The 19755-nt window shown below is 38.8% G+C and overlaps 1 protein-coding gene across 13 annotated transcripts in view; it reads left to right on the forward strand.

The window, feature by feature from the left end:
* The window catches only part of Dmd (dystrophin), a 2349574-nt gene that overhangs the window by 2186273 nt on the left and 143546 nt on the right, over positions 1-19755 (forward strand). For 9 of the 13 annotated variants that reach the window (XM_087599109.1, NM_001370876.1, XM_087599108.1 and 6 more), the window contains 1 exon segment: positions 10104-10165. In XM_087599109.1, the coding sequence (XP_087455235.1) occupies positions 10104-10165 (62 nt within the window). 13 annotated transcript variants of the gene reach the window in all.

Below are 19755 nucleotides of genomic sequence, written 5' to 3' on the forward strand. Positions count from 1 at the left end.
TTCTGTGTTCAACCTTTAAGTCATCATTTGTCCTGTTACTCTTTCTCCTGTTGTGACATTTCTTGCTTTGTAAATGTTAATCGTTCAGTTCTGGGATCCACCCTGAGATTGTAGGCTTGTGTTCATTTGAAAAAGAATGGCCCCTATAGGCTCATATATTTGAATGCTTAGTTATCAGGGAGTGGCTTATTTGAGAAGGAATAGAACAATTAGGAGGGGCAGGCTTGTTTGAAAAAGTATGTCCCTAGGCTTGGGCTTTGCGTTTTCAAAAACCCAGGTCAAGGCCAGAGTCTCAACCAGCAGAATAGGATGTAGCTTTCACAGACTTCTCTAGCACATTTTTGCCTGTGTTCCAGCATTCCTGTCTGCTTCTTGCATGCTGATAATGGACTAAACCTCTGAAACTGTAAACAAGTCTCCAGTGAAATACTTTCTGTGATTAGACTTACCTCGGTTGTATCTCTTTCCAGCTATAGAACACTAAGAGAAGGCCTTACCCTTGGTGGTAGGCTAGACTTTCCTGGAGAGCCTTACAAATCCCAATGCCTGGGACCAATTCAATTAGAAAGTAAGAATGCAAGTGTTGGGCATGGGGTGTGGTATGTTGGACCATTGTAACGTTCCTCATTTGATGCTAGTGAGTTTAGGATCACCATCCTCCTTCTTCCCTGTCTAGTCAGTCAGGAATCCCTTAAAGTGTACTCTAGATTACTATTTCTTACTACTTCCGCTACTATCATTGTTCAGATCCTTGTTATAATGCAATGAGCTTGCACCGGGTAGTCTATTCCCTGGCTGTCTTCTGATCCAGCCATCACCCCATTTACTCTAGCGACTTTTCTGAAGACAAATCTGATAAAGCCACATTTGTAGCTACAGTCCTTCATCTTTCTGAAGGTTCTGCACACCTTTCAAGTATCAACACTGATCAACTTGAGATTTTCACACTAGTCCTTTCTTATTTTTTCTATAACCTGTGTTGACATTCCCTCCTGAAGGCAAATAGACCACCGAGGCTATTGGAAAGAAAAGATTGTGCTTTTTTGGCACCTATTCACAATACTATTTTGAGGTGACTTCTTGTGGGCCTAATAGAACTTTATATACATACTTGTCCAGTGACTGTTTAGTCTGCTTTTCTACCCCAAGGAGTGCTGTCTACCCAGTGTCCCCTCTCAGTGTCTAATTTAGTACACTAGAAGGTGGCTTAAGTTGGAAAGGACTCGTTTTGGTCAGCATTCAAGGAGACACTTGAATAGTGGCACTTGAAGACAGTATGAGGAAAAAGCTATTTCAAAGATTTGGCGAAGGAAGGTGCGAAACTAGAAACTGTAAAACTGTGAAAATGTACCAAGAGGAAGGAATGGCTTTGGGGCACTGCAGAATGCTGAGCCTGAAGGGAAAGACTGCCCAGTAAGGCTTGTGGTTACAAGTCAAAGAACTCAAGTCCAGCCAGGCCTGGGGTCAGCAGGAGGGAGCTTGAGAAATAAATACCTAGCTATCACTTGCTTTCTTCCTTTTCATCTTCTTCCTTAGACCTTTCTTTCATCACTGCTTCCCATTGGTTGAAAGTGAAAGGAGATCAAAGGGCAAGAGAGCCTGATTCTACAGAGGTTCAGCCTCCTAGGGGTACAGAGCTGAGTGGAGCCTACTGAATAAGCATGGGAAGGAGAAAGGAGGGCGCTATGCAACCCACTCTCTTCGGTTAGAGAATTAGTTTTTCTAAGGTGCTGGCAAAGTTTAAGTGATTCGATGACTAATGTTTTAGCTACAGGGAAGTTCAGCAAATCACCGTCTTAACCCTTTCACGTCTCATTCCATTTTTTACTGCTATTTCTACCAACTTGTCTCTCCTTTGTTCCTATCCATCAGTGAGCTTGCTTGTGAGCATGCTAAAGAAAACAGACTTATTTTTAATGACTAGAGAGGCTCTCTCTGTGGTAGTGCAGCAGAGTAGCTAAAGGCATAACTATAGAAACAAGTTAATTCCAGCTCTTGCGCCGCCATACTCTAGTTAGGATGGTGGGGTAGAGGGCTCATCCATAACAGGCTCTGCTGTCCAGTTTTCTTTCCCGACAGAACTCTAGGTCATTTTCTCATCTGAGGTTCAAGTGAAAACAGAACAACAATAACGGGGATAATAATGGGGGAGAATTGTGACTCAGTTTAGTGCATATTATAGGTTCCACTCCCCACACCATTCCAAATCAAGAATAATAGGAAACTGCTACTATAAATAAGCAATATAATGAAGATAGCTAAAATCAATAATAAAGTAGTCAGTGTGATGCCCACGTCATTCCTTAATACTTTCAGTATTTTCTAAAATAATACCAAGATTTTGGAACAAGTGTTTAAGTGCCTATAACTCCAGTCTAAAAAAGAACGTACTGCTATATTTTTGAGGATTGCCATCTGTCAGATTTTAAAAAGAAATTCTGAGTAGTGATTCTATGTTTTCCATTCTTTGTCTTTTCCCTGACAAATCATTCTTAGGAGTTCTCTAATTGGACAGTGGGAAAATAGGCTCCTGCATTTATTGTTTAGAGAAACAGAACTCTTGAATCTCGAGCAGTTCACTTAAATGCAAAGCTATCAGCCAACTGACAGAAAACAAAGAAAAGCAAAAGGTAGCAAGTCTCAGCACACAGGGCATGCAGATCCTTAGTCAATTGATTTCTAATATTTATAAGTGTCCATGCTGTGGGGTTTGTATCTTCCTCTTGAAGTAAACATCGACAAGATGATTACTCTCACTGATTACTGTAGACACTGCTGCTTTCTCATTAAAGGGCACTAATGCCTGCACTCTAGAGAAAGAGAGGCAGACTTTGAATCTACTTTTAGGCCTATGGACATCCTCACCCCAAAATAAGTCTGAGTGTGTCCTCCTTAGACCACAATAGCAGCTGCCTCTTCAGCTCACTAGCTCAAAATTTTGCTAAAGCATAGCAAACACCAGACTGAGTCGCTGAAGAGAAATGCCAAAAAAAAAAATGACATATTTGCTTTAAAATAGCAACACTAGTCTTACCTACAGGCACATATCTTTAGTGATAATGTTTACATTTTTATTTGGTTTGTCAAAAATAATGAAGAAGCCACCAATTCCCCTTTTACTTTCTCCGTGTCTGCCTCTTTGTTGTGTTCTTACATACCAATAAATGGAAATTGATGTTTGCTGGTCCTTTAGGCTTAAACAATCTAAGCAATAAATGTTGAGCAAAAAATGACGTTATTTTAAGAAAAAGAAAACACATAAAGTGTAGACTTAAGGGGATGAATCCTCCAGAAGAGTAAAAACAAATGATTGAAAGATATAAAAGAAAAAGACTAACTCCTTGGATTCTAAACTTTGAGGTGGAGAGTGTAGACAATCCTTATGCTATTAAAAGTTTCCTTCCAATGGGAATATCTTCAGGTTCAAAACAGTTGCATATAGTTGAACTCTACCTTCCTATGGCAGCTTCTGATATGAGTCACACTAGGCCCTCGAGGCCTACTTACTTTTCAAATCCAGTGCTATAGTGGAAAAAGAGATTCTTCCAGGTTTTTCCTAACACTTCAAGATAAAAACACCAGGCGAGCGACCGTGCTGGAAGTCTTTATCGGTGCCACTCAAACGTTAATGTGTTCAGTTTTTTGATTTAGTAAATCCAGGTTGAGGCTGTGTGTGTGTGTGTGGGGGGGGTCCTTTCTAAGAAGTCTTCATGTGATGATGAAACTGTTAGTTCTAGAAGGACATTTTAAGAGTCAATGCTATAACATCAACAGATGTTTCTTAAGAATACAGGGTAGCCTGGTGTTGTGGTACACACACCTTTGGTCCTAACAATGGGGAAGAAGAAACAGGTGGATCTCTTCGATTCAAAGCCAGCCTGGTCTACTCTACTTATTGAGCTCTAGGGCAGTTGGAACTATGTCTGAACCTGTCTCAAAAAAAAAAAATCTATGGTAACTTAGAATAAGTTTGATTTTATGTTTTCCTGTCCTACTTCTTTAATTTTCAATTGAGGAAGAAGGGGGTGGAGAAGGGAGGTGAATACTTTCTCATGTGATTATTTTTTTTCTTTCATTTTCTAAAAAGAAAACTCCAAGCCCACACGCTAATTATCAACGATGAGGTCATTTGCACCTAGGTCATTTATTTTGGCAACAAGTAGCCTTGCCAGAGGGTTTTTAAGGCGATGATGGAAAGAGAGGATGTGGCTTCCAGGTTCCTGGGTCTACCTTCAACTCCTTTTGGGCTTTCTTTATATGCTGTTTTGTTGTTGTTGTTGTTGTTGTTTCTATTTCTGTTCAGCTTTGTAAGTGCTCACTGCCCTGTCCCTGAGTATCCAGGTTCCCAGGTCCTTAGGTGGGGGAGGAGCCCTTCCCAGCCCCGCCCCGTCTGCACGCAGCTCCCCCTCCCTGTCCGGCCCGCCCGCCAGCCCGCCAGCCAGCGGCGGCTCCTCCGCAGTGCTTTCGGCTGCGAGCCTGGGCGGCGGCGCTTGACTTTCGGGGAGCCCCGTGGCTCGGACAAGCTTACTCCTCCGCGCTAAGCGCCCTCCCCTGACTGCCTGTGAAATCCTTACAACCATGAGGGAACACCTCAAAGGGTAAGTGGATTGCAGCCCCGGACCCCCTCTTATCCCCGCAATTCGTGCACTTGTGGCACGAGCAGCAGCCAGGGGAAGGCAAAACTTGGACCAGAGGCAGTGGTAGCTGGCGGCGGCTGGTAACAGCTAGACCCGGGCGTCCGGGCAGGTCTCCCCGCCAGTCCTGGGAGCCTCTGCAGGTGCGTCCCTGGGGCTTCCACCCTGGCGCCAGTGCTTGCCAGCCAGCTCCTTCCTGGCTGCTGGGACGGGCTCAGAGAGCTAAAGCGGATTTCTCTCTTTGCCCAGAGAGGGACAGCTGGTTCCTGCGGGGATCCGGCCCGGGTAGCTTTTTGCTCCTGTGCGGGGCTGCCAGTGTGGACACGAACCAGGCGGGTTGTTCCCCAAAACCGTCATTGGATCTGGCAGGAAGAAGGGGCGCACGCGGTTCTACCTTGCATTGCACTGCTAAGTGCCAAAAGGTCAACTTTCTGCCTGATTTCTTCCGAGGATTCCAACTGACATTTCCCTCGCTGTGTTTTCTCCTGTGCTTATTCCATGCTGCAGGACTTGGAGAAATAAAGAAAACATGAACAATCTAAAGCCTAGAAAGTCAAGGAATTGACTGAGAAAAAAGAGGGGCTTGAGGGTTTGCGATTTTGTTGTTGTTGTTGTTGTTTTATTATTATTATTATTATTATTATTATTATTACTATTATTATTATTTTGGTTCTTGGGCTTCTTTTGAGATTCAGTGTGAAGTCGTTTCAGGGTGTCTTCTCTGCTTCTCCAGGTGTCTGCTAGTCCTTAAGCAAAGTTTGTGATTCCTAATCTGATCACAGTGGAAAGGGCAAGACACTGATTATCTCAGTTCAATGTGAAGTTAAGTTTGAAACTTAAATTGAATGGGGTTTAATTGTCTAAAAGGAGCTATAGTATTAATTATAAAATGCTTTAATCCCAAGGGGGAAAATCCACCTTCTGGTTTAAGTCAAAGTAAAGTCTTTAAGTGAAATCAACATTCTTTCTTTAACAAATGTTCTTCCTGATTTCTGAGTTAACCCCCCCAGTCTGTCCGTGTGCATGTGTGTGTGTGTGTGTGTGTGTGTGTGTGTGTGTGTGCGCGCGCGCGCGCGCATGCGCGCGCACATGCACGCACCTAGATATTTTTATTTTCCTTGTTTCAAACCTGGGGAGGATACCCTTGTTCTTAAAGAAGCAAGAGGGGCAAAGGAAACAACATGGCTGTATGAAAGGTTTCTGACCCTTGAGCACTGTGGAATTGCTTTCAGTCGTCATTGTTTGATCATGCATTGGACATGACCCTGAAGCGAAATTGCCTTGGCCAAAGTTGAGGGTGGGTGGGAGGTAAGCCTTGAAAAACAAATAGAACTGGGAGGACAAGTATCAGCTGGAACAGCCACCAAGGCCATCATCTTTGCCCTGGGTTCACCCAAACAGAATGAAATGTTAACTATCCCCGAGAGCAAGAAATAGGAAGCAGAATCGGATTGCTGATGCTCAGATTGACACATAGCCACTGAAGTCCCTTCCCCACAGTAGCAGAAACTTCTAAATATATTTTCCCATCCCCACCCTGCCAGTATTCCCGCAGTACTAGCCAAGTTCAACAACTCAGCATGCAAATGCCAAGGCTCCTCTAGAAAGAGTCCGATCCCAGATGAAATGGAAATTTGTCTGTTTGTGTGTGCATGCATTTGTGTGTGTGCATATGTTCCAGATCATATACGAAACTAAATAAGCCCTAATCCCCTGTAAAACGCAAGGGTACTTTTTTTTTTATATTGGTACATAGTGATTATTTCAGCCCTGGGAAATAATGGAAAGAATATATATTTTCAGTACCAAATAATAGTGGTTGCAAAAGAAATCTTCCTTTAATTAGGGAACTGCCATTTCCTCAGTGAATGCTTTAGATATCTGCTACTTTTATGTACCTAATGTTTGTTTTTAAGAAACTACAAAAGCAATTCCAATAAGTCTGATTATTCTAGCACTGACAGCAGGGACAGCTCTGAGGCAGTTATAATAACCTTGCACACTACTTGAAACTAAAAAAGGTGAAAGGAAATTTAAATTCTACGGTAGGAAATTAGGTCACCCCTGTGCTCAGTATAGTAATGCTTTAATTTCTGATTATTGACAAGTAGGTGTTTTAGGATCTTTTGTCACAGCCAGTGATTTACTATTTTAATTTATATCGGGGTAACGAATAAAAAGAAAAGAAAGATTGTTTGTGGTTTGCACACATAAAGGAGGGGGTGGACCTCTGTTAGAGGATTACTCAGAGAGGTGTGGCTGATGCCAGGCTTTGGAATCTGCGGGGCCAGAATCAATAGCATGTTTTAAAGATTTGAAGGTTTTCAGGATTGTCTGTGTAGTCAGTGTCAACGTTAATGTACGTGAAGACTTGTGGTCTATATTGAACGTCATGGTTTTCAGGAAGGCTAAACAAAGATGTACCCAGTAACTTGTGAACTCTATGGAAAGCATGTTGCTGATGTATAAAGTGCACAGCATATTTTCTATAGTATCTGTTTATATTGAAGTAGGTGAAAATTTTCAGCTTTTTTTTGGGGGGGGGAGCAAATTCAGTTATTAAATCCAAACTGGTCACCTCTCCCTCTCCAATCAGTGTGTCCTTCAAGAGAGAGTCTAGATAGATGTGAGCTAGGTAAATTTGTGCTTTTCACTGTCTTCCTGTCTTTTCAGAGAAGAGGTTTAGTGTGCTCCTGTAGGGCTTTGATTTCACTCCAGGTATAAAATTCCCACATGGAGTGAAGTGGACTATTTGGTTCTTATCCTGCAATTTGATGTTCATTCAACTATGTTGCCAAGCATCTTAGTGTTAAATGATGAAAAGATGATCTTTCTGATTTCGAGGATCAGGCACATCCTTTATTCTTCTCTTCTTTCCACTTCCTTCTCTTCGTGCTGCTTTGCAGGGAAGTGAAGCTAAGACTGCAAAGGTGAAATCTGAGTCTCCTTTTCTAGTTACTTTGTATTGCTTGAAAGGGAAAGGTGTGTGTGTGTGTGTGTGTGTGTGTGTGTGTGTGTGTGTGTGTGTGTGAAGGGGGGAAAGAAAGAAGGTTGATTCAGGGAATTATTTGAGTAGTTCTTTTACCCATTTTTTTTTATTCAAATACCCTTGAATCCTAGATAATTGGGAGAAAAACACATATCAAACAAATCAGGGAAAAGGGTGCAATGGGGGCTGGTAGTTTCTTCTGTTATCTCACAATGGAATCGCCGATATTGTTGAGGACCGATGAACTAAAGTATAATTTTAATATCTATGTCATAATTTTTAATCTGCTCCATAACTGGTATTAAAAGGCTCGAAATGTAGGTATGTTGATAAACACGGGCTTTCTCCCTGTGTTTTATTTTGTCTTTTGGACATAGGGCATGGGGAACTACACCAAGTTCCTGGCGGCTTTCTGTGGAATTCTGGAAAATTCTCAAATTCTGGCACATTTCTCATTCCTTTTAGAATTCTGTTTCAAGTTTATTTCATTGCTCTGACTCTCTTATTTGAATCAGTTTCAGATGGATGCTTTTCAGAGTGGTTGTGTGTCCCTGCTGCCTGGCCAGGTTTATCAGCTTAGCCAAACAGTTTCCTGCAGATCCATTAAAGATGTTATAGTTGCTGCTGTGTCCTGGAGATGGGATGTTGCTATTATACTGTGCGTCTAGCAAGGGCCATATGGGTGGACATGTCCATCTCCCCACCCCCCTTTCTGGTGCTCACGTCTAGACAGGCTTTGGAAGGGAGGAAGCTGGAATTCAGGATGAAGCACTTGTCTATAGAGTTGGAAGGCACAGTCACTTTATGAGCTACAAATCACTCGAGAACAAGCAACACTTTTTCCATGAAGCTGCAAGCTGCAGCCTCCTTTTGCTGTGCATGTAAAGTCCCGCCCACCCCTTCTCTACATTATAAACCAGCTTGGTCATGGTCTTTCCCAAGCCTTCCTAAAGTGGCTGCCGTTGCTTTCTCTTCTTACTCCCCATGACTTCCACGTCGTTCTGTGATAGTCGCTCAGCTGACCCTGATTGACACTCTTCAAATGTGAATTTTCTCTGCAGAAAAGCAAAACAGAAATGAACGAAATTGGAAGGGAGGGAGACAGTCATTTACAAGTGTACATTTTCTTGCAAACTGATTTCAGTAGCCTTCCCAGCTCAATTACTGAACTGTAAACATCACAGGGAGGATGGTCTTGGAGGTGGTGCCATTTTGACAATTTTCATATGTCTCTAATATTTATGATTATATTTAGTAAACTACTTGAAATGTTTCCCCCTTTGAACTTCTTTTTAACCAAATACATGGTGAGTATAGTTTGTGCTCTTTGGGAAATATCGTTTTTAAGCTTCCACATCTATATTGTAATGGATGGTAACTTGGGGGCCACGAATTCAGGTGCATCAGTTCTCAATGTCACTTAATCTTTTGCCTTTTTATCAGGTGAGTACACTCGTATCAAATTACACTACCTCTGGGCTGGAAAGCCCTAAAATTCAAAACCTATGCTGAGTCCATTTGACATTATTGCTTCCTTAAATTCCTCTTTTTTTGTGTGGGGTTCTCTGTACTTTCTGGTCCCATTGACATGCCCATATTTAAGCTCTTTCTCCCCTCCTGGGTCCCCACATTTCCCGTTAAAAGATTATAAATAGGTTCAGCATATGAATGCTGAAATATTGTTCCAAGCTCCATTTTATTTTATAAAAGCTCACCATGTAATCTCTGAAAACAGGAAATATGATGCTATGGTGATTTAGGTAGATGGGCCAAAGTAAGGAAAAGTATATGTAGTTATCTCTCCTGGGTTTGTTCATGTAATTGAGTGGGGAACAAAGGTGTTTTGTTCCTTTTGTGGAAGGAGTTAATAGCAGGTCACCACACTTTAAGAAATGGAGAAGTGTGAATATTTCATTCAGGTCTAAGGAAATGTATGAAGAAGTGGGGTGATATACAGAGAAGTGAGTTTAAAAGACATTCTAACAGTGGGAAGGGGGAAGGATGATGGTATATATTACCAGGGTTCTGGGTATGCCTTAAGCTGCTCATCAATATGAAGTAAGTTTGGTTATGGAAAAGAAAGAATAGTGAACAGGGGCCAAGGAAACACACGAGGAACTAGGTGATTTGTTATTATGGAACTGACAGAGCTGAATGACAACTCATTTTCCTTTCTCTATGTTTCACAGTGTAGAACTGAGGCAATCCTGACCTCTGATTACTGACTCTATAACAAGGTCAATGTCAACTTTGTCAAACACAGTAGTGATTCAATACGTGGGCCTGAAGAAGAAAGAGATTCTAGATAAATCGAGATACTATTGTTTTTCTTTGGAAGACAATGGAGCCTGTTTAGCTTGCAAGAGAGTCTGAAGGACTCTGGGAAAGTCCTTAAAAGTAACAATGGAAAATAAAATGACTTGTCTTTGGTGTTGATCACTGTTGGTTCTAAAGTCTGTCTCTTTTTTGTGTGTTTTTAGCCACGAGACCCAAACAACTTGTTGGGACCATCCCAAAATGACAGAGCTCTACCAGTCTTTAGGTAAGGACATGGCTGTTTCCTTCGGGTTAAATGTCAGCTGACTTGAAGTCTGATTTGTAGTATGCCAGACATTTGTTTTGTAAATATATCAGGAGATTCTTCAAGGGTGAGCAGTTGCACTCTTCTCTTCACAGTTGACAGGCAGACATTCTCATCTGAAAAAAAAAGTAACTTGACAATTTCACTGTTTCTTGAAAATTCAGTATACCCAAAGGTCTATATGGTTTTATTCGCTGCACCATAAAGAGAACTGTTCTAGTTTATTTTGTTGATTTCTTCCTTGTGAAACCCAAGGGATAACTTTTGCTAAGTCACAGATGTTGTGGAAAATGATTTTCCGCCCCTTTTCCAGTACTAGGCATGCCGATGGCTTATCAGATCACCAGTCTGATCACTTGCTGCTTTCTCTACAATTATTTGCGGGTGTTTATATGAAAGCCAGACAGGTTTTTATCTCTTCATAATTTGGAATGTTACTATTACTATTTACTTATTTAATATTATTTAATACTACTGTTTATTCTGAATGTATGCTTTAATATATCTCTGTACACCATGTTACTAGAACAGACCAGAAGAGGTCATCTGATCTTCTGAAATTGAAGTTACAGATATTTGTGAGCCACCTTGTGGGTGCTGGGAATAAATCAGGGTCCTCTGAAAGAGCAGGCAGGGCTCATATATGCTGAACCATCTCTTCAGCCCTAATTTGGATTGTTTTGGAGATTAATCTGAATTCTCTGATGTGTCTAGCTTTTTAATTATTGTTTTACTTAAACAACCATGCATTTTTTTATTTTTTATGTCTGAGTTTATTTAAAATTATATACTAATAATCCATAAGGTGTAACGCTAATGTATACTATTTATTAGGTAGAGTAATCGGTGCCTACCTTTTATTCCAGCACTTGGAAGGCAGACAAGCAGGGATCTGAGCTGGAGGCCAGCCAGATCTACACAGTATGTTCTAGGCTAGCCAAGGCAACATCATGAGACTGCTTGTCTTAGTAAACAAATCAAGCAAAAACAAAAAGCCTACAAAGTATAAAAATGAAGTGAATGTGAATGTGATAAAGCCCATGGGAGTTACACACCAACTCTGCATAGGCGTGCAAGGTTGTATGTGTGTGGCGGGGGAGAGTCACATCCATGAACTTTCTGACACAGTTTTCGTTGGATGATGAACTGCAGGTCTAGAGGCATTAAGAAATGCAGGAGGACTCATTAGCTACAAAAATAAAACCACAAAACAATCTTTAAAAAAGGATTTTGTTGGGTTTGGTGGAGCACATCTTTTAAGCTTAGCACTCAGATGCAGGCAGATTTCTGTGTATTAAAAGCCGGCCTAGTCTACATAGTGATGTCCAGGCCAGCAGAACTACTTAATGAGAATGTGTCTCAAAAAAAAAAACCTTTTTAAAAAATTATAAATGATAATAATTTCTTCCAGAAAGTCTGGAAAATGCAAATAAAAAGCATGACAAGAAAAAAAAGTCGGCTGTAATTCTACTAGCCAGACATGTCCAAAACATTTCAAGTAATATATCATTTCAGTGTAGCTATGTGTAGAAATTAAAAAAATAAATAAATACAATTAAGATGAGTTAATCTTTAAACACTAGTTTTCAGGCCCATAAATGATTTCAGCTTCTAATTTTGGACTTTTTTTGTACTACACGTAGAAAACTTGAATGTCACATGTAGTCTACAGAGCCTACTTATAACTATAGTTGCCATGATCTCTAGTTTTATGATTGTAATTTACTTGAAATAAAAAACATCTATAGAATTAGCGTGTTGGCCTTTTAAAGTTTAAAAATACAGATAAACTTAAAAAAAAAACAAATCACTTACTAATTGCTTCTTAGAATTAACTGCTTAATTAGCTAGTTAGTTAATACCTTCAAAATTTCCGTCTAAAAACAAGGTTATTAGACTGGACATGTAGCTTAGTGGTAGAATACTTCCATATTTCCTGGGAAACCTGTTGTTTGATTCTCATCAATCAACAAATACACACACACTTCTATGTTTTTCAATGAGTGATTCACTGTTAAGAATCTACTTTTAATGTAAAAGTAACATATTGTGACCATATTTCCATGTGATTATATATTCTATTCTATCACTTTTATTCTGTAACGATCCATTACAAACATGATTGACAAACTAATTTATAGACTCATTATATAGATTTTTTTGCATAGATGTTCTCATTTTCTATAAGAACCATATATACATGTAATAATTTTTAGACGTTTTTCAGGACTTTGAATAAGTTTTATTTTATTGTATAATCTGGCATATAGCTTATAACCTTGGACTAATCATTCCACTTTTGGAAGGCAATGGCATTTTACAGTTGCAGGGATTTTTACATCGTATGTATTGTAAACTTTCTTTCATTAAATCAACTTTATTGAGGTGTGATTTGCATATAATAAAATGCAACTACATAACTGTATTCTATTCTCAATCCCTGAGAAATTTTGTTTCTTTTTAGCCTAGTTCCTACAAGGAACTAAGGCTTGACCTTTGTTTTTCAGCTTTCAGAGCTAGTATGTCCAAGGTCATTTTGTTGTTCTTGTTGTTGCAATAAAGTATTTCTTTATCTGAATGCTTACTCATCAAATAACATCTTCTATTTATTGAGGGACTACATGTCTACATGTCTCTGTCCTGCCCACATCACATGCTAGCAATTTACCTCCCATGATTCGTGGTTTTAACACTCACACTTCTCAAAACATGAATTCAGGTACACAGAGGCAGTCATTAGGAGTTTGCAAATGTTTGGAGTACATTAGCAATTGACCAAGGTGGATGAGTTCCTTGATCTCCTTGGTATTATTCTCTCAGTAAAGTCCATCCATGTTGGTTTTATGTGTATATATATATACATATATATATATAAAATACCTGTTATAAATAAATACACTTTACAGTTATACCTAAGGATTGATTATTACATGAATGACAGTTTTTGAACCGATGATAGTGTTTCTGAAAATGATAGAATAAATTCCTAGGCTGTAGGTTCTCCTTGTACCTATGGAATGACCAACTTCATTTGTTATGACTTCAGCTCTGGTGATGTCTTATATAATTAATGCCAACATTGTTCTTGTCCTTCTCACAGATTAAAATGTTCTGTCTTTGAAATAGAAGGAGAGCACATTGAAAAGAAATCTTTGGTTTTAACTTTTATTTACTGGGTTTTATTTTTCCTTCTTCCTTTAGTTCTAAGTTGTTGCTTTGAACTGGATAAAATGGTTCAAAGTCTTCAGAGGTACTCAGTTCATGAAAGGAAGAAGAGGGATTGTGTGTGGTGTATCACATTTTAGACCATGTCTAGCCTTCTTTCCTGTTAGAGGCAGAATGTAGAGTATATCTATGGCAGCATACTGAAAATACCAAGGTTGTCTTTACCCTCCCTGTACACCCATTCCAAACCTCTTCCAGTGTTACATGTTCCTAAATACACCCACTTCTAAGGAAGTTTCCATTTTCTAATTGTTCCCAGTTCCCAGCAACCTGTTCAACATATATCCTTGTTCTCTGTGTCACCATTAAGAGCTCAGTTATTTCCTCTGCTTCGGATCTAAGCAGCGTGATAGCAGAAGTGAAACACATTTTATAAGGACTGGAAAACTAGCACATGAGCATTCAATTATGAAAGGAAAATGTTACTTCAGATATTAATATTAGACACTCTGGTAAATAGATTTTAGGTATTACCTTTTGTATTCTTTCTTCTTCATTTTCTATAATGAACATATGATTCACACAATTAGCAAATATGTTTCAACATTGATATGTCCATCTCATTCTTTAGTGTCCCTGTGGCTATAATGCCTTAAGCAATGAAAATCCATAATAGAAAAACAGCTATAGAATAGAAGCAGCTATTCACATATACACACATATACACCCATGTTCAGTACACATACACAACACATATATATCCTGACATATAGATAGTTTATTTGTAAACACTCCAATTCTTGCAGAATTAGGATTATGTCTTATATTTTAGTCTAAATATATTCAGTCTCTCTCTCTCACTCAGTCTCTCTCTCTCTCATTCAGTCTCTCACTCTCTCTCTCTTTCACACACACACACACACACACAGACACACACACACAAAAGCAGGCTTAAACATTTTAGCAATAAAGGGACAAGAGATGCAGTGCATCAGTAAAGTGCTTTCCTAGCATACTTGAGAAGCTGTTTTATACTCCCAGTGCATGCATGCTCATGTGTTTTAACACACACACGCACACATACACACACATACATGCGCACACACACAAGCACTAATATTATTTATAAGGTGTTGGGGCTGAGGCTTTTTACATGCTAGGGAGGTGCTCTCCTACTGAGTTATAGACTCATCCCCTCCCAAGACTAACTTCCTTTAATTTAAAAGAAATATAAGATTAGTTTTATTTTACTCCTACCATATATAAAGTGGCCTTTTGGCATGGGATTTCAACAAATGCTAGAAATATGAGTATTTTCCCTGGGTTTTAGATTTTATGTAGAGAAACAAAAATTTCCAAGTCACAACGGAAAATATTGCCAGGCTCCCATACATTTGAAATAGTTATAATAAACAAGTAATTTAAAGGACTAGAGAGATCACACAGCAATTAAGAGCAGTAGTTGCTCTTGTTAAAGACCAGGTGCAGTTCCCAGGATCCACAGGGCACTTTACACCTTTCTGTAACTCCAATTCCAGGAATGCCGCCCTCTTCTGGCTTCTGAGGGCATTGCACACAGGAAGACATTATTACACATAAAATAAAAATAATCTTTTAAAAAGTAGTGTTTACAGCCAGAATATGGCAAATACATAGGCGAATGCCAGCAGCAAACCACTGAACTGAGAACAGGACCCCCGTTGGAGGAATTAGAGAAAGGACTGGAAGAGCTTGAAGGGGCTTGAGAACAACAATACCAACAACCAGAGCTTCCAGGGACTAAGCCACTACCCAAAGAATATACATGGACTGACCCTGGGCTCCAACTGCATAGGTAGCAATGAATAGCCTAGTAAGAGCACCAGTGGAAGGGGAAGCCCTTGGTCCTGCCAAGACTGAACCCCCAGTGAAAGTGATTGTTGGGGGGAAGGCAGTAATGGGGGGAGTATTGGGAGGGGAACACCCATATAGAAGGGGAGGGAGAGGGGTTAGGGGGATGTTGGCCTGGAAACCGGGAAAGGGAATAACATTCGAAATGTAAATAAGAAATACTCAAGTTAATACAAAAAAGTAGTGTTTACAGTAGCTGTTTGGTAGTCATTAGGACTTTGGAATTCCAGAAAAAATTTTTATACAACATTAGTAATTTTGAAAACACATTCTCTTAGATTTTCACTAGGAAGAACAACTTGGCATTAGTTATTTTTTTCAGTTTGTTTTTTAGCATTTCTTTATCTGTACCCACATTAATAATGCAGTCATAGTAAAGATAATATGGAGTTATTGAAATATAAAAAGGAAAAATGTCTTATCTGCTTCAGTTTTTGGAGATGGTACATTCATCTTGGTTTCTTATAAGTAATTGTATGCTTCATCCATGAACTGAATTTCATGTTTCTATCAGCATTTTTAGAAATGTAATGGGATGATTGTTACAGAGCTCTGTGTGACTCCCAAACACATTTACAAATCAGTAGGAGTTCACTGGTAATATACTCTGCAGGTTATTTTGAAATATAATTTCACTGATTTATATGCAGTGCAATTAAATGATTAAAGAGCTGTCCTTTTCTCAAAGTTGGCATTTCACTTGAGTTTATCATTGCAATTTTAAGAAGGTATTTAAAAAGCTTCCTATTCCCCTGTGGTAGGTCATTTTAAAATATTTTTAACAATCCTGGTGTGCTGGTACAAACCTTTAATCCCAGGACTCTGGAGGCATTGACAGGCTGATTCCTGAGTTTGAGGCCAACCTAGTCTACAAAGTGAGTTCCAGAAAGGCCACGGTTACACAGAGACACTTATGTCTAAAATAATGTGTATCTTAGTCTACTTTATTTGTGATGCTTTATTTAAAAATAAATCTTTATGTGCTCCTGTATAGTTCCTTTCCAAATTAGTAGTTTTTTCATTAATGATACCATCAAGTCTGCAGAATAATATGGTACACACAGAAGACTTGGATAAAAGTATAATAGGCAGAGAGAAACACTTCAGAAAGTTAACTGATTATTCTGTTTTATTAAGATGTAGACAGACTACGTATGTGTTCTAATAGGATTTTCCATTTTTTACCCTTCATTAATGTCTTTGTAAGCAAGAGTGATTTTTTTCCCTCCCTTTCATGAGATTCTAGAAGGGTCTAGCATGTCTTTCCTGTTGTTCAAGTTTTGAAATGCACGATTCAGCATGGTATTCATTTCAATGATAAAAATGTTGTCAATTTTTAAAACATAGTCTTATGAATGTTTTAGGAATTCTCATCCTTATCTTTATGCCCATTACTTTCAAGAAACTTCAAGTTTTAAAACAAGACCTCTATTCCCACCTTTAGTTTTTCTACTACTCTAACGCTTCAAACTAGAAAGGAAGTCTAAATCTAGATTCCATCTTGGCTATGACCCCAAAGTGTTCCTATACTTTTCCTTGCTCTACTTTTCAATGCATAATGATAATGAAATATTTGTTTTTCCTTTTAACTCTTGGCTAGAAGTAAGCTTGATCTTGTGGATACCCCCCATCAAGATACCCCCAGGTCCAATAACTTTGTCATCACCAGCTTAGAAGGCTGAATAGATTAATCATATTTATAATACTTACAATTAGATTTGTGTGGCGCTATTTAGTGTATAGAGAGTCTTCAGAAGTAACCTCGTTTCACCCTGTGAATCCAGCTGTGAATTAGATGGTCTGGGTTCTCTATCATCCTCAATTTCAGATCTCATACCTTATCAGCCCTTGGGTGTCCCTAACTGCTGCTTTTGATTTGGAAAATAATGTTTTCACACCAGAGAATGGGGTAACTGTTTCCTTTCTCCATTTAGACTTGGGTAAGTAGAAGCTCAAGGCGATGTGACATATTTGTAGTGACATATGGATTGAAGACATATTTTATGGCTTCTAGTTCACTATTCTCAAAGGGATATCCACTATGCGTAGCATGATTTATAAAACTGCTTTATCAGCATAATTAAGCTATGGAATCCCAAATGACACTCTTTATTCCATAGCTGACATAGTTAGCATAGGAGATTTACTCAGATTTGCAATGTGGAATATATGATATTAACATGGCCTTCTTTTACCTCTGCTATCCTGCTTAAAAAGGAAAAAAAAAACAGAAAATGTACCAGCCTCTTTAGCTTTAATTGGGAACAATTGATTTTTTCCATTTGCAAAATAGAAATGTAACTTCAAAATCAAAATTTATGGCATTTTAATGGAAATTTTTATTGGAGCATTTTTCTTGTTCAAATGACTTGATTTAAAGCTTCTAATTGAGGAATATACATAAACATAGTTCTAATTTGCATTTCTCAAAGCCTGTATCCCAAGAAAAGTCACAAAGAGTGTTTCTTAGACTTGGACTGTTTTACACCTTAAAAGAGCTACCAGATTTGAATTTTGTTGATCCATGGAAGAGGAGCATTAAGGTCGCACCTGCAGCAGGGAGAAAAGTGCTAGATGGGGACAATTGTATGTAGCTGGGTTTGCCGAAGGTTACTTTTTTGCACATGGAGAAAGGGCATCTAAAAATGTGTCTGCTCTTATTCAGACATTTCCAATATTTCCTTTTAAGGCAAAAGTCTGATTACCTTTATGTCTCTTGGGAGCAGCAATTTTGCTGAAAAGAGATTCAGTACAGTCAGAGCACTCACATAAAGTAGATATTGAGTTTTAAAGTCCATCCCCTCTATGGTGGTAATAAAATGACCTAAAAATACTCCAAAAGACTCTTATGACATAGGGAATGAATCATTTCGTTTATTTATGAATTGGTGATAGTCTGTGACAGTGTTTCTGAATTTGCCATTCCACAGTCTTCACTTGGATAACTCCAGGGAGATCTTTTTGCCCCTTAATAAAATGAAGCTTATGAAACTTGGATAAATATCGTATATGAATGTTTGCCTGTATGCATAAATGATAGGTACATGTACTCATAGATTTACATATTTGCATATTTGTACTGTGTTGATTTCAACGCAAAGGCAACCAATTGTATACTTTTTGGTCCTGTATAAAATAGTGCTTATCAAACTGATAATGGTCAGTAACAATTCCATCTGTTGCATTAAAAAACTATTTTTAAGCTATGTCTTATTCTTTTGTGTTTCTGTGTTTGGGCATCTGTAGTGCAGGCCAAGAACAACTTGTGAGAGTAGGTTTTCTCCCCCAGAATGTGGGTCCCACGGATCCAAATCAGATCATCAGGCTTGGAGCCAAGTGGCATTACCTGGTGAGCCATTTCTCCAGCCTATGTTTGTTCTTGTCAACATGTAAGTACAGCATAGTACTTGTAGGTAGTTATACTGACCTTACTAGTCAGTACTTTAGGACATGTGTAGCTCACCACCCAATTATATCATCACTCACATACCTAGTTCCATGAGATGAGCCTATTGACAATACAAACTTGATAGAAAAGATGCATCATTTACTTTTAATTTCTGTCCTTGTAAAGAGCTGCACTTTGTGTAGCAACGCTCTAAGAGCATTTAATTTTTGACAGCATAAACCTAGACTCAATTATGTGACCTTCAGGCAAAAAAGTGTTGTTAACCACACAAGAATACCTGGAAAATATTACTGATGAGTTTTCATGTTTTGCCAACTAAGTCAAGTTCAGACAAGGGAACCTGGCATTTCCAGTCCTCTTTAACAATTATTTTAGAAGAGGAAATATAGAAACCATCCTTTAATAGGAAGAGGGCCAGGGATTAATTATTGGCAACCCCACTGCTTAGTTTAATGCCTCTTCCCTCCCTTATAATTAAACTTTATGTGGTCTATCTAAATTTTGAGTTTGTTTTTATCTACTGTGTAAACTGTTGTATACATTTTCAGTTTAGATAGAGGTACAGTGTTTTGCAGCAGAAAAGTAGTTCACTTACTTTGAATCTGGAGGGAATGTGTATTTAAAGTCCAGTCATTCCACAAGTCTTCTATGGCCAAAGAAGAAGCCCCTAATAAGTCTGAAACTCAATTAGCTGAACTTATACCTTAGGAAGAATTCCAGAGATTAAATATAATATATACAGAATGATAAAATGTCTGAGGTAGGAACTGTTCAAAAAGTTATAATTGCTATTAATAGAACATTTAGAACAGACAAGAATTTGCAGTAGAACCAAATGCAGATGACCTTGGTGATATCATAGGTATGTTTCTGTGCCTTTGTAATTCTTTGTTCCTACCTTTATATTTATGGTCTTAAAAATTGAAGTCAGGCATAGCAGCTCACATCTCTAACCCTAGAACCTGGGTGGCTGAGGCAAGAAGGATCATGAATTAGAGGGCACCTTGGTATAAATAGAAACACTAGTGTGGACAGGAGAACGACTGCAGAGGTAGAAAACCAAAAGAAGCCTTGGATGTTCAGGGTT

Source organism: Rattus norvegicus, chromosome X, assembly GCF_021556685.1.
Source record: "Rattus norvegicus strain SHRSP/BbbUtx chromosome X, alternate assembly SHRSP_T2T, whole genome shotgun sequence".
NCBI classification, from domain to species: Eukaryota; Metazoa; Chordata; class Mammalia; order Rodentia; family Muridae; genus Rattus; species Rattus norvegicus.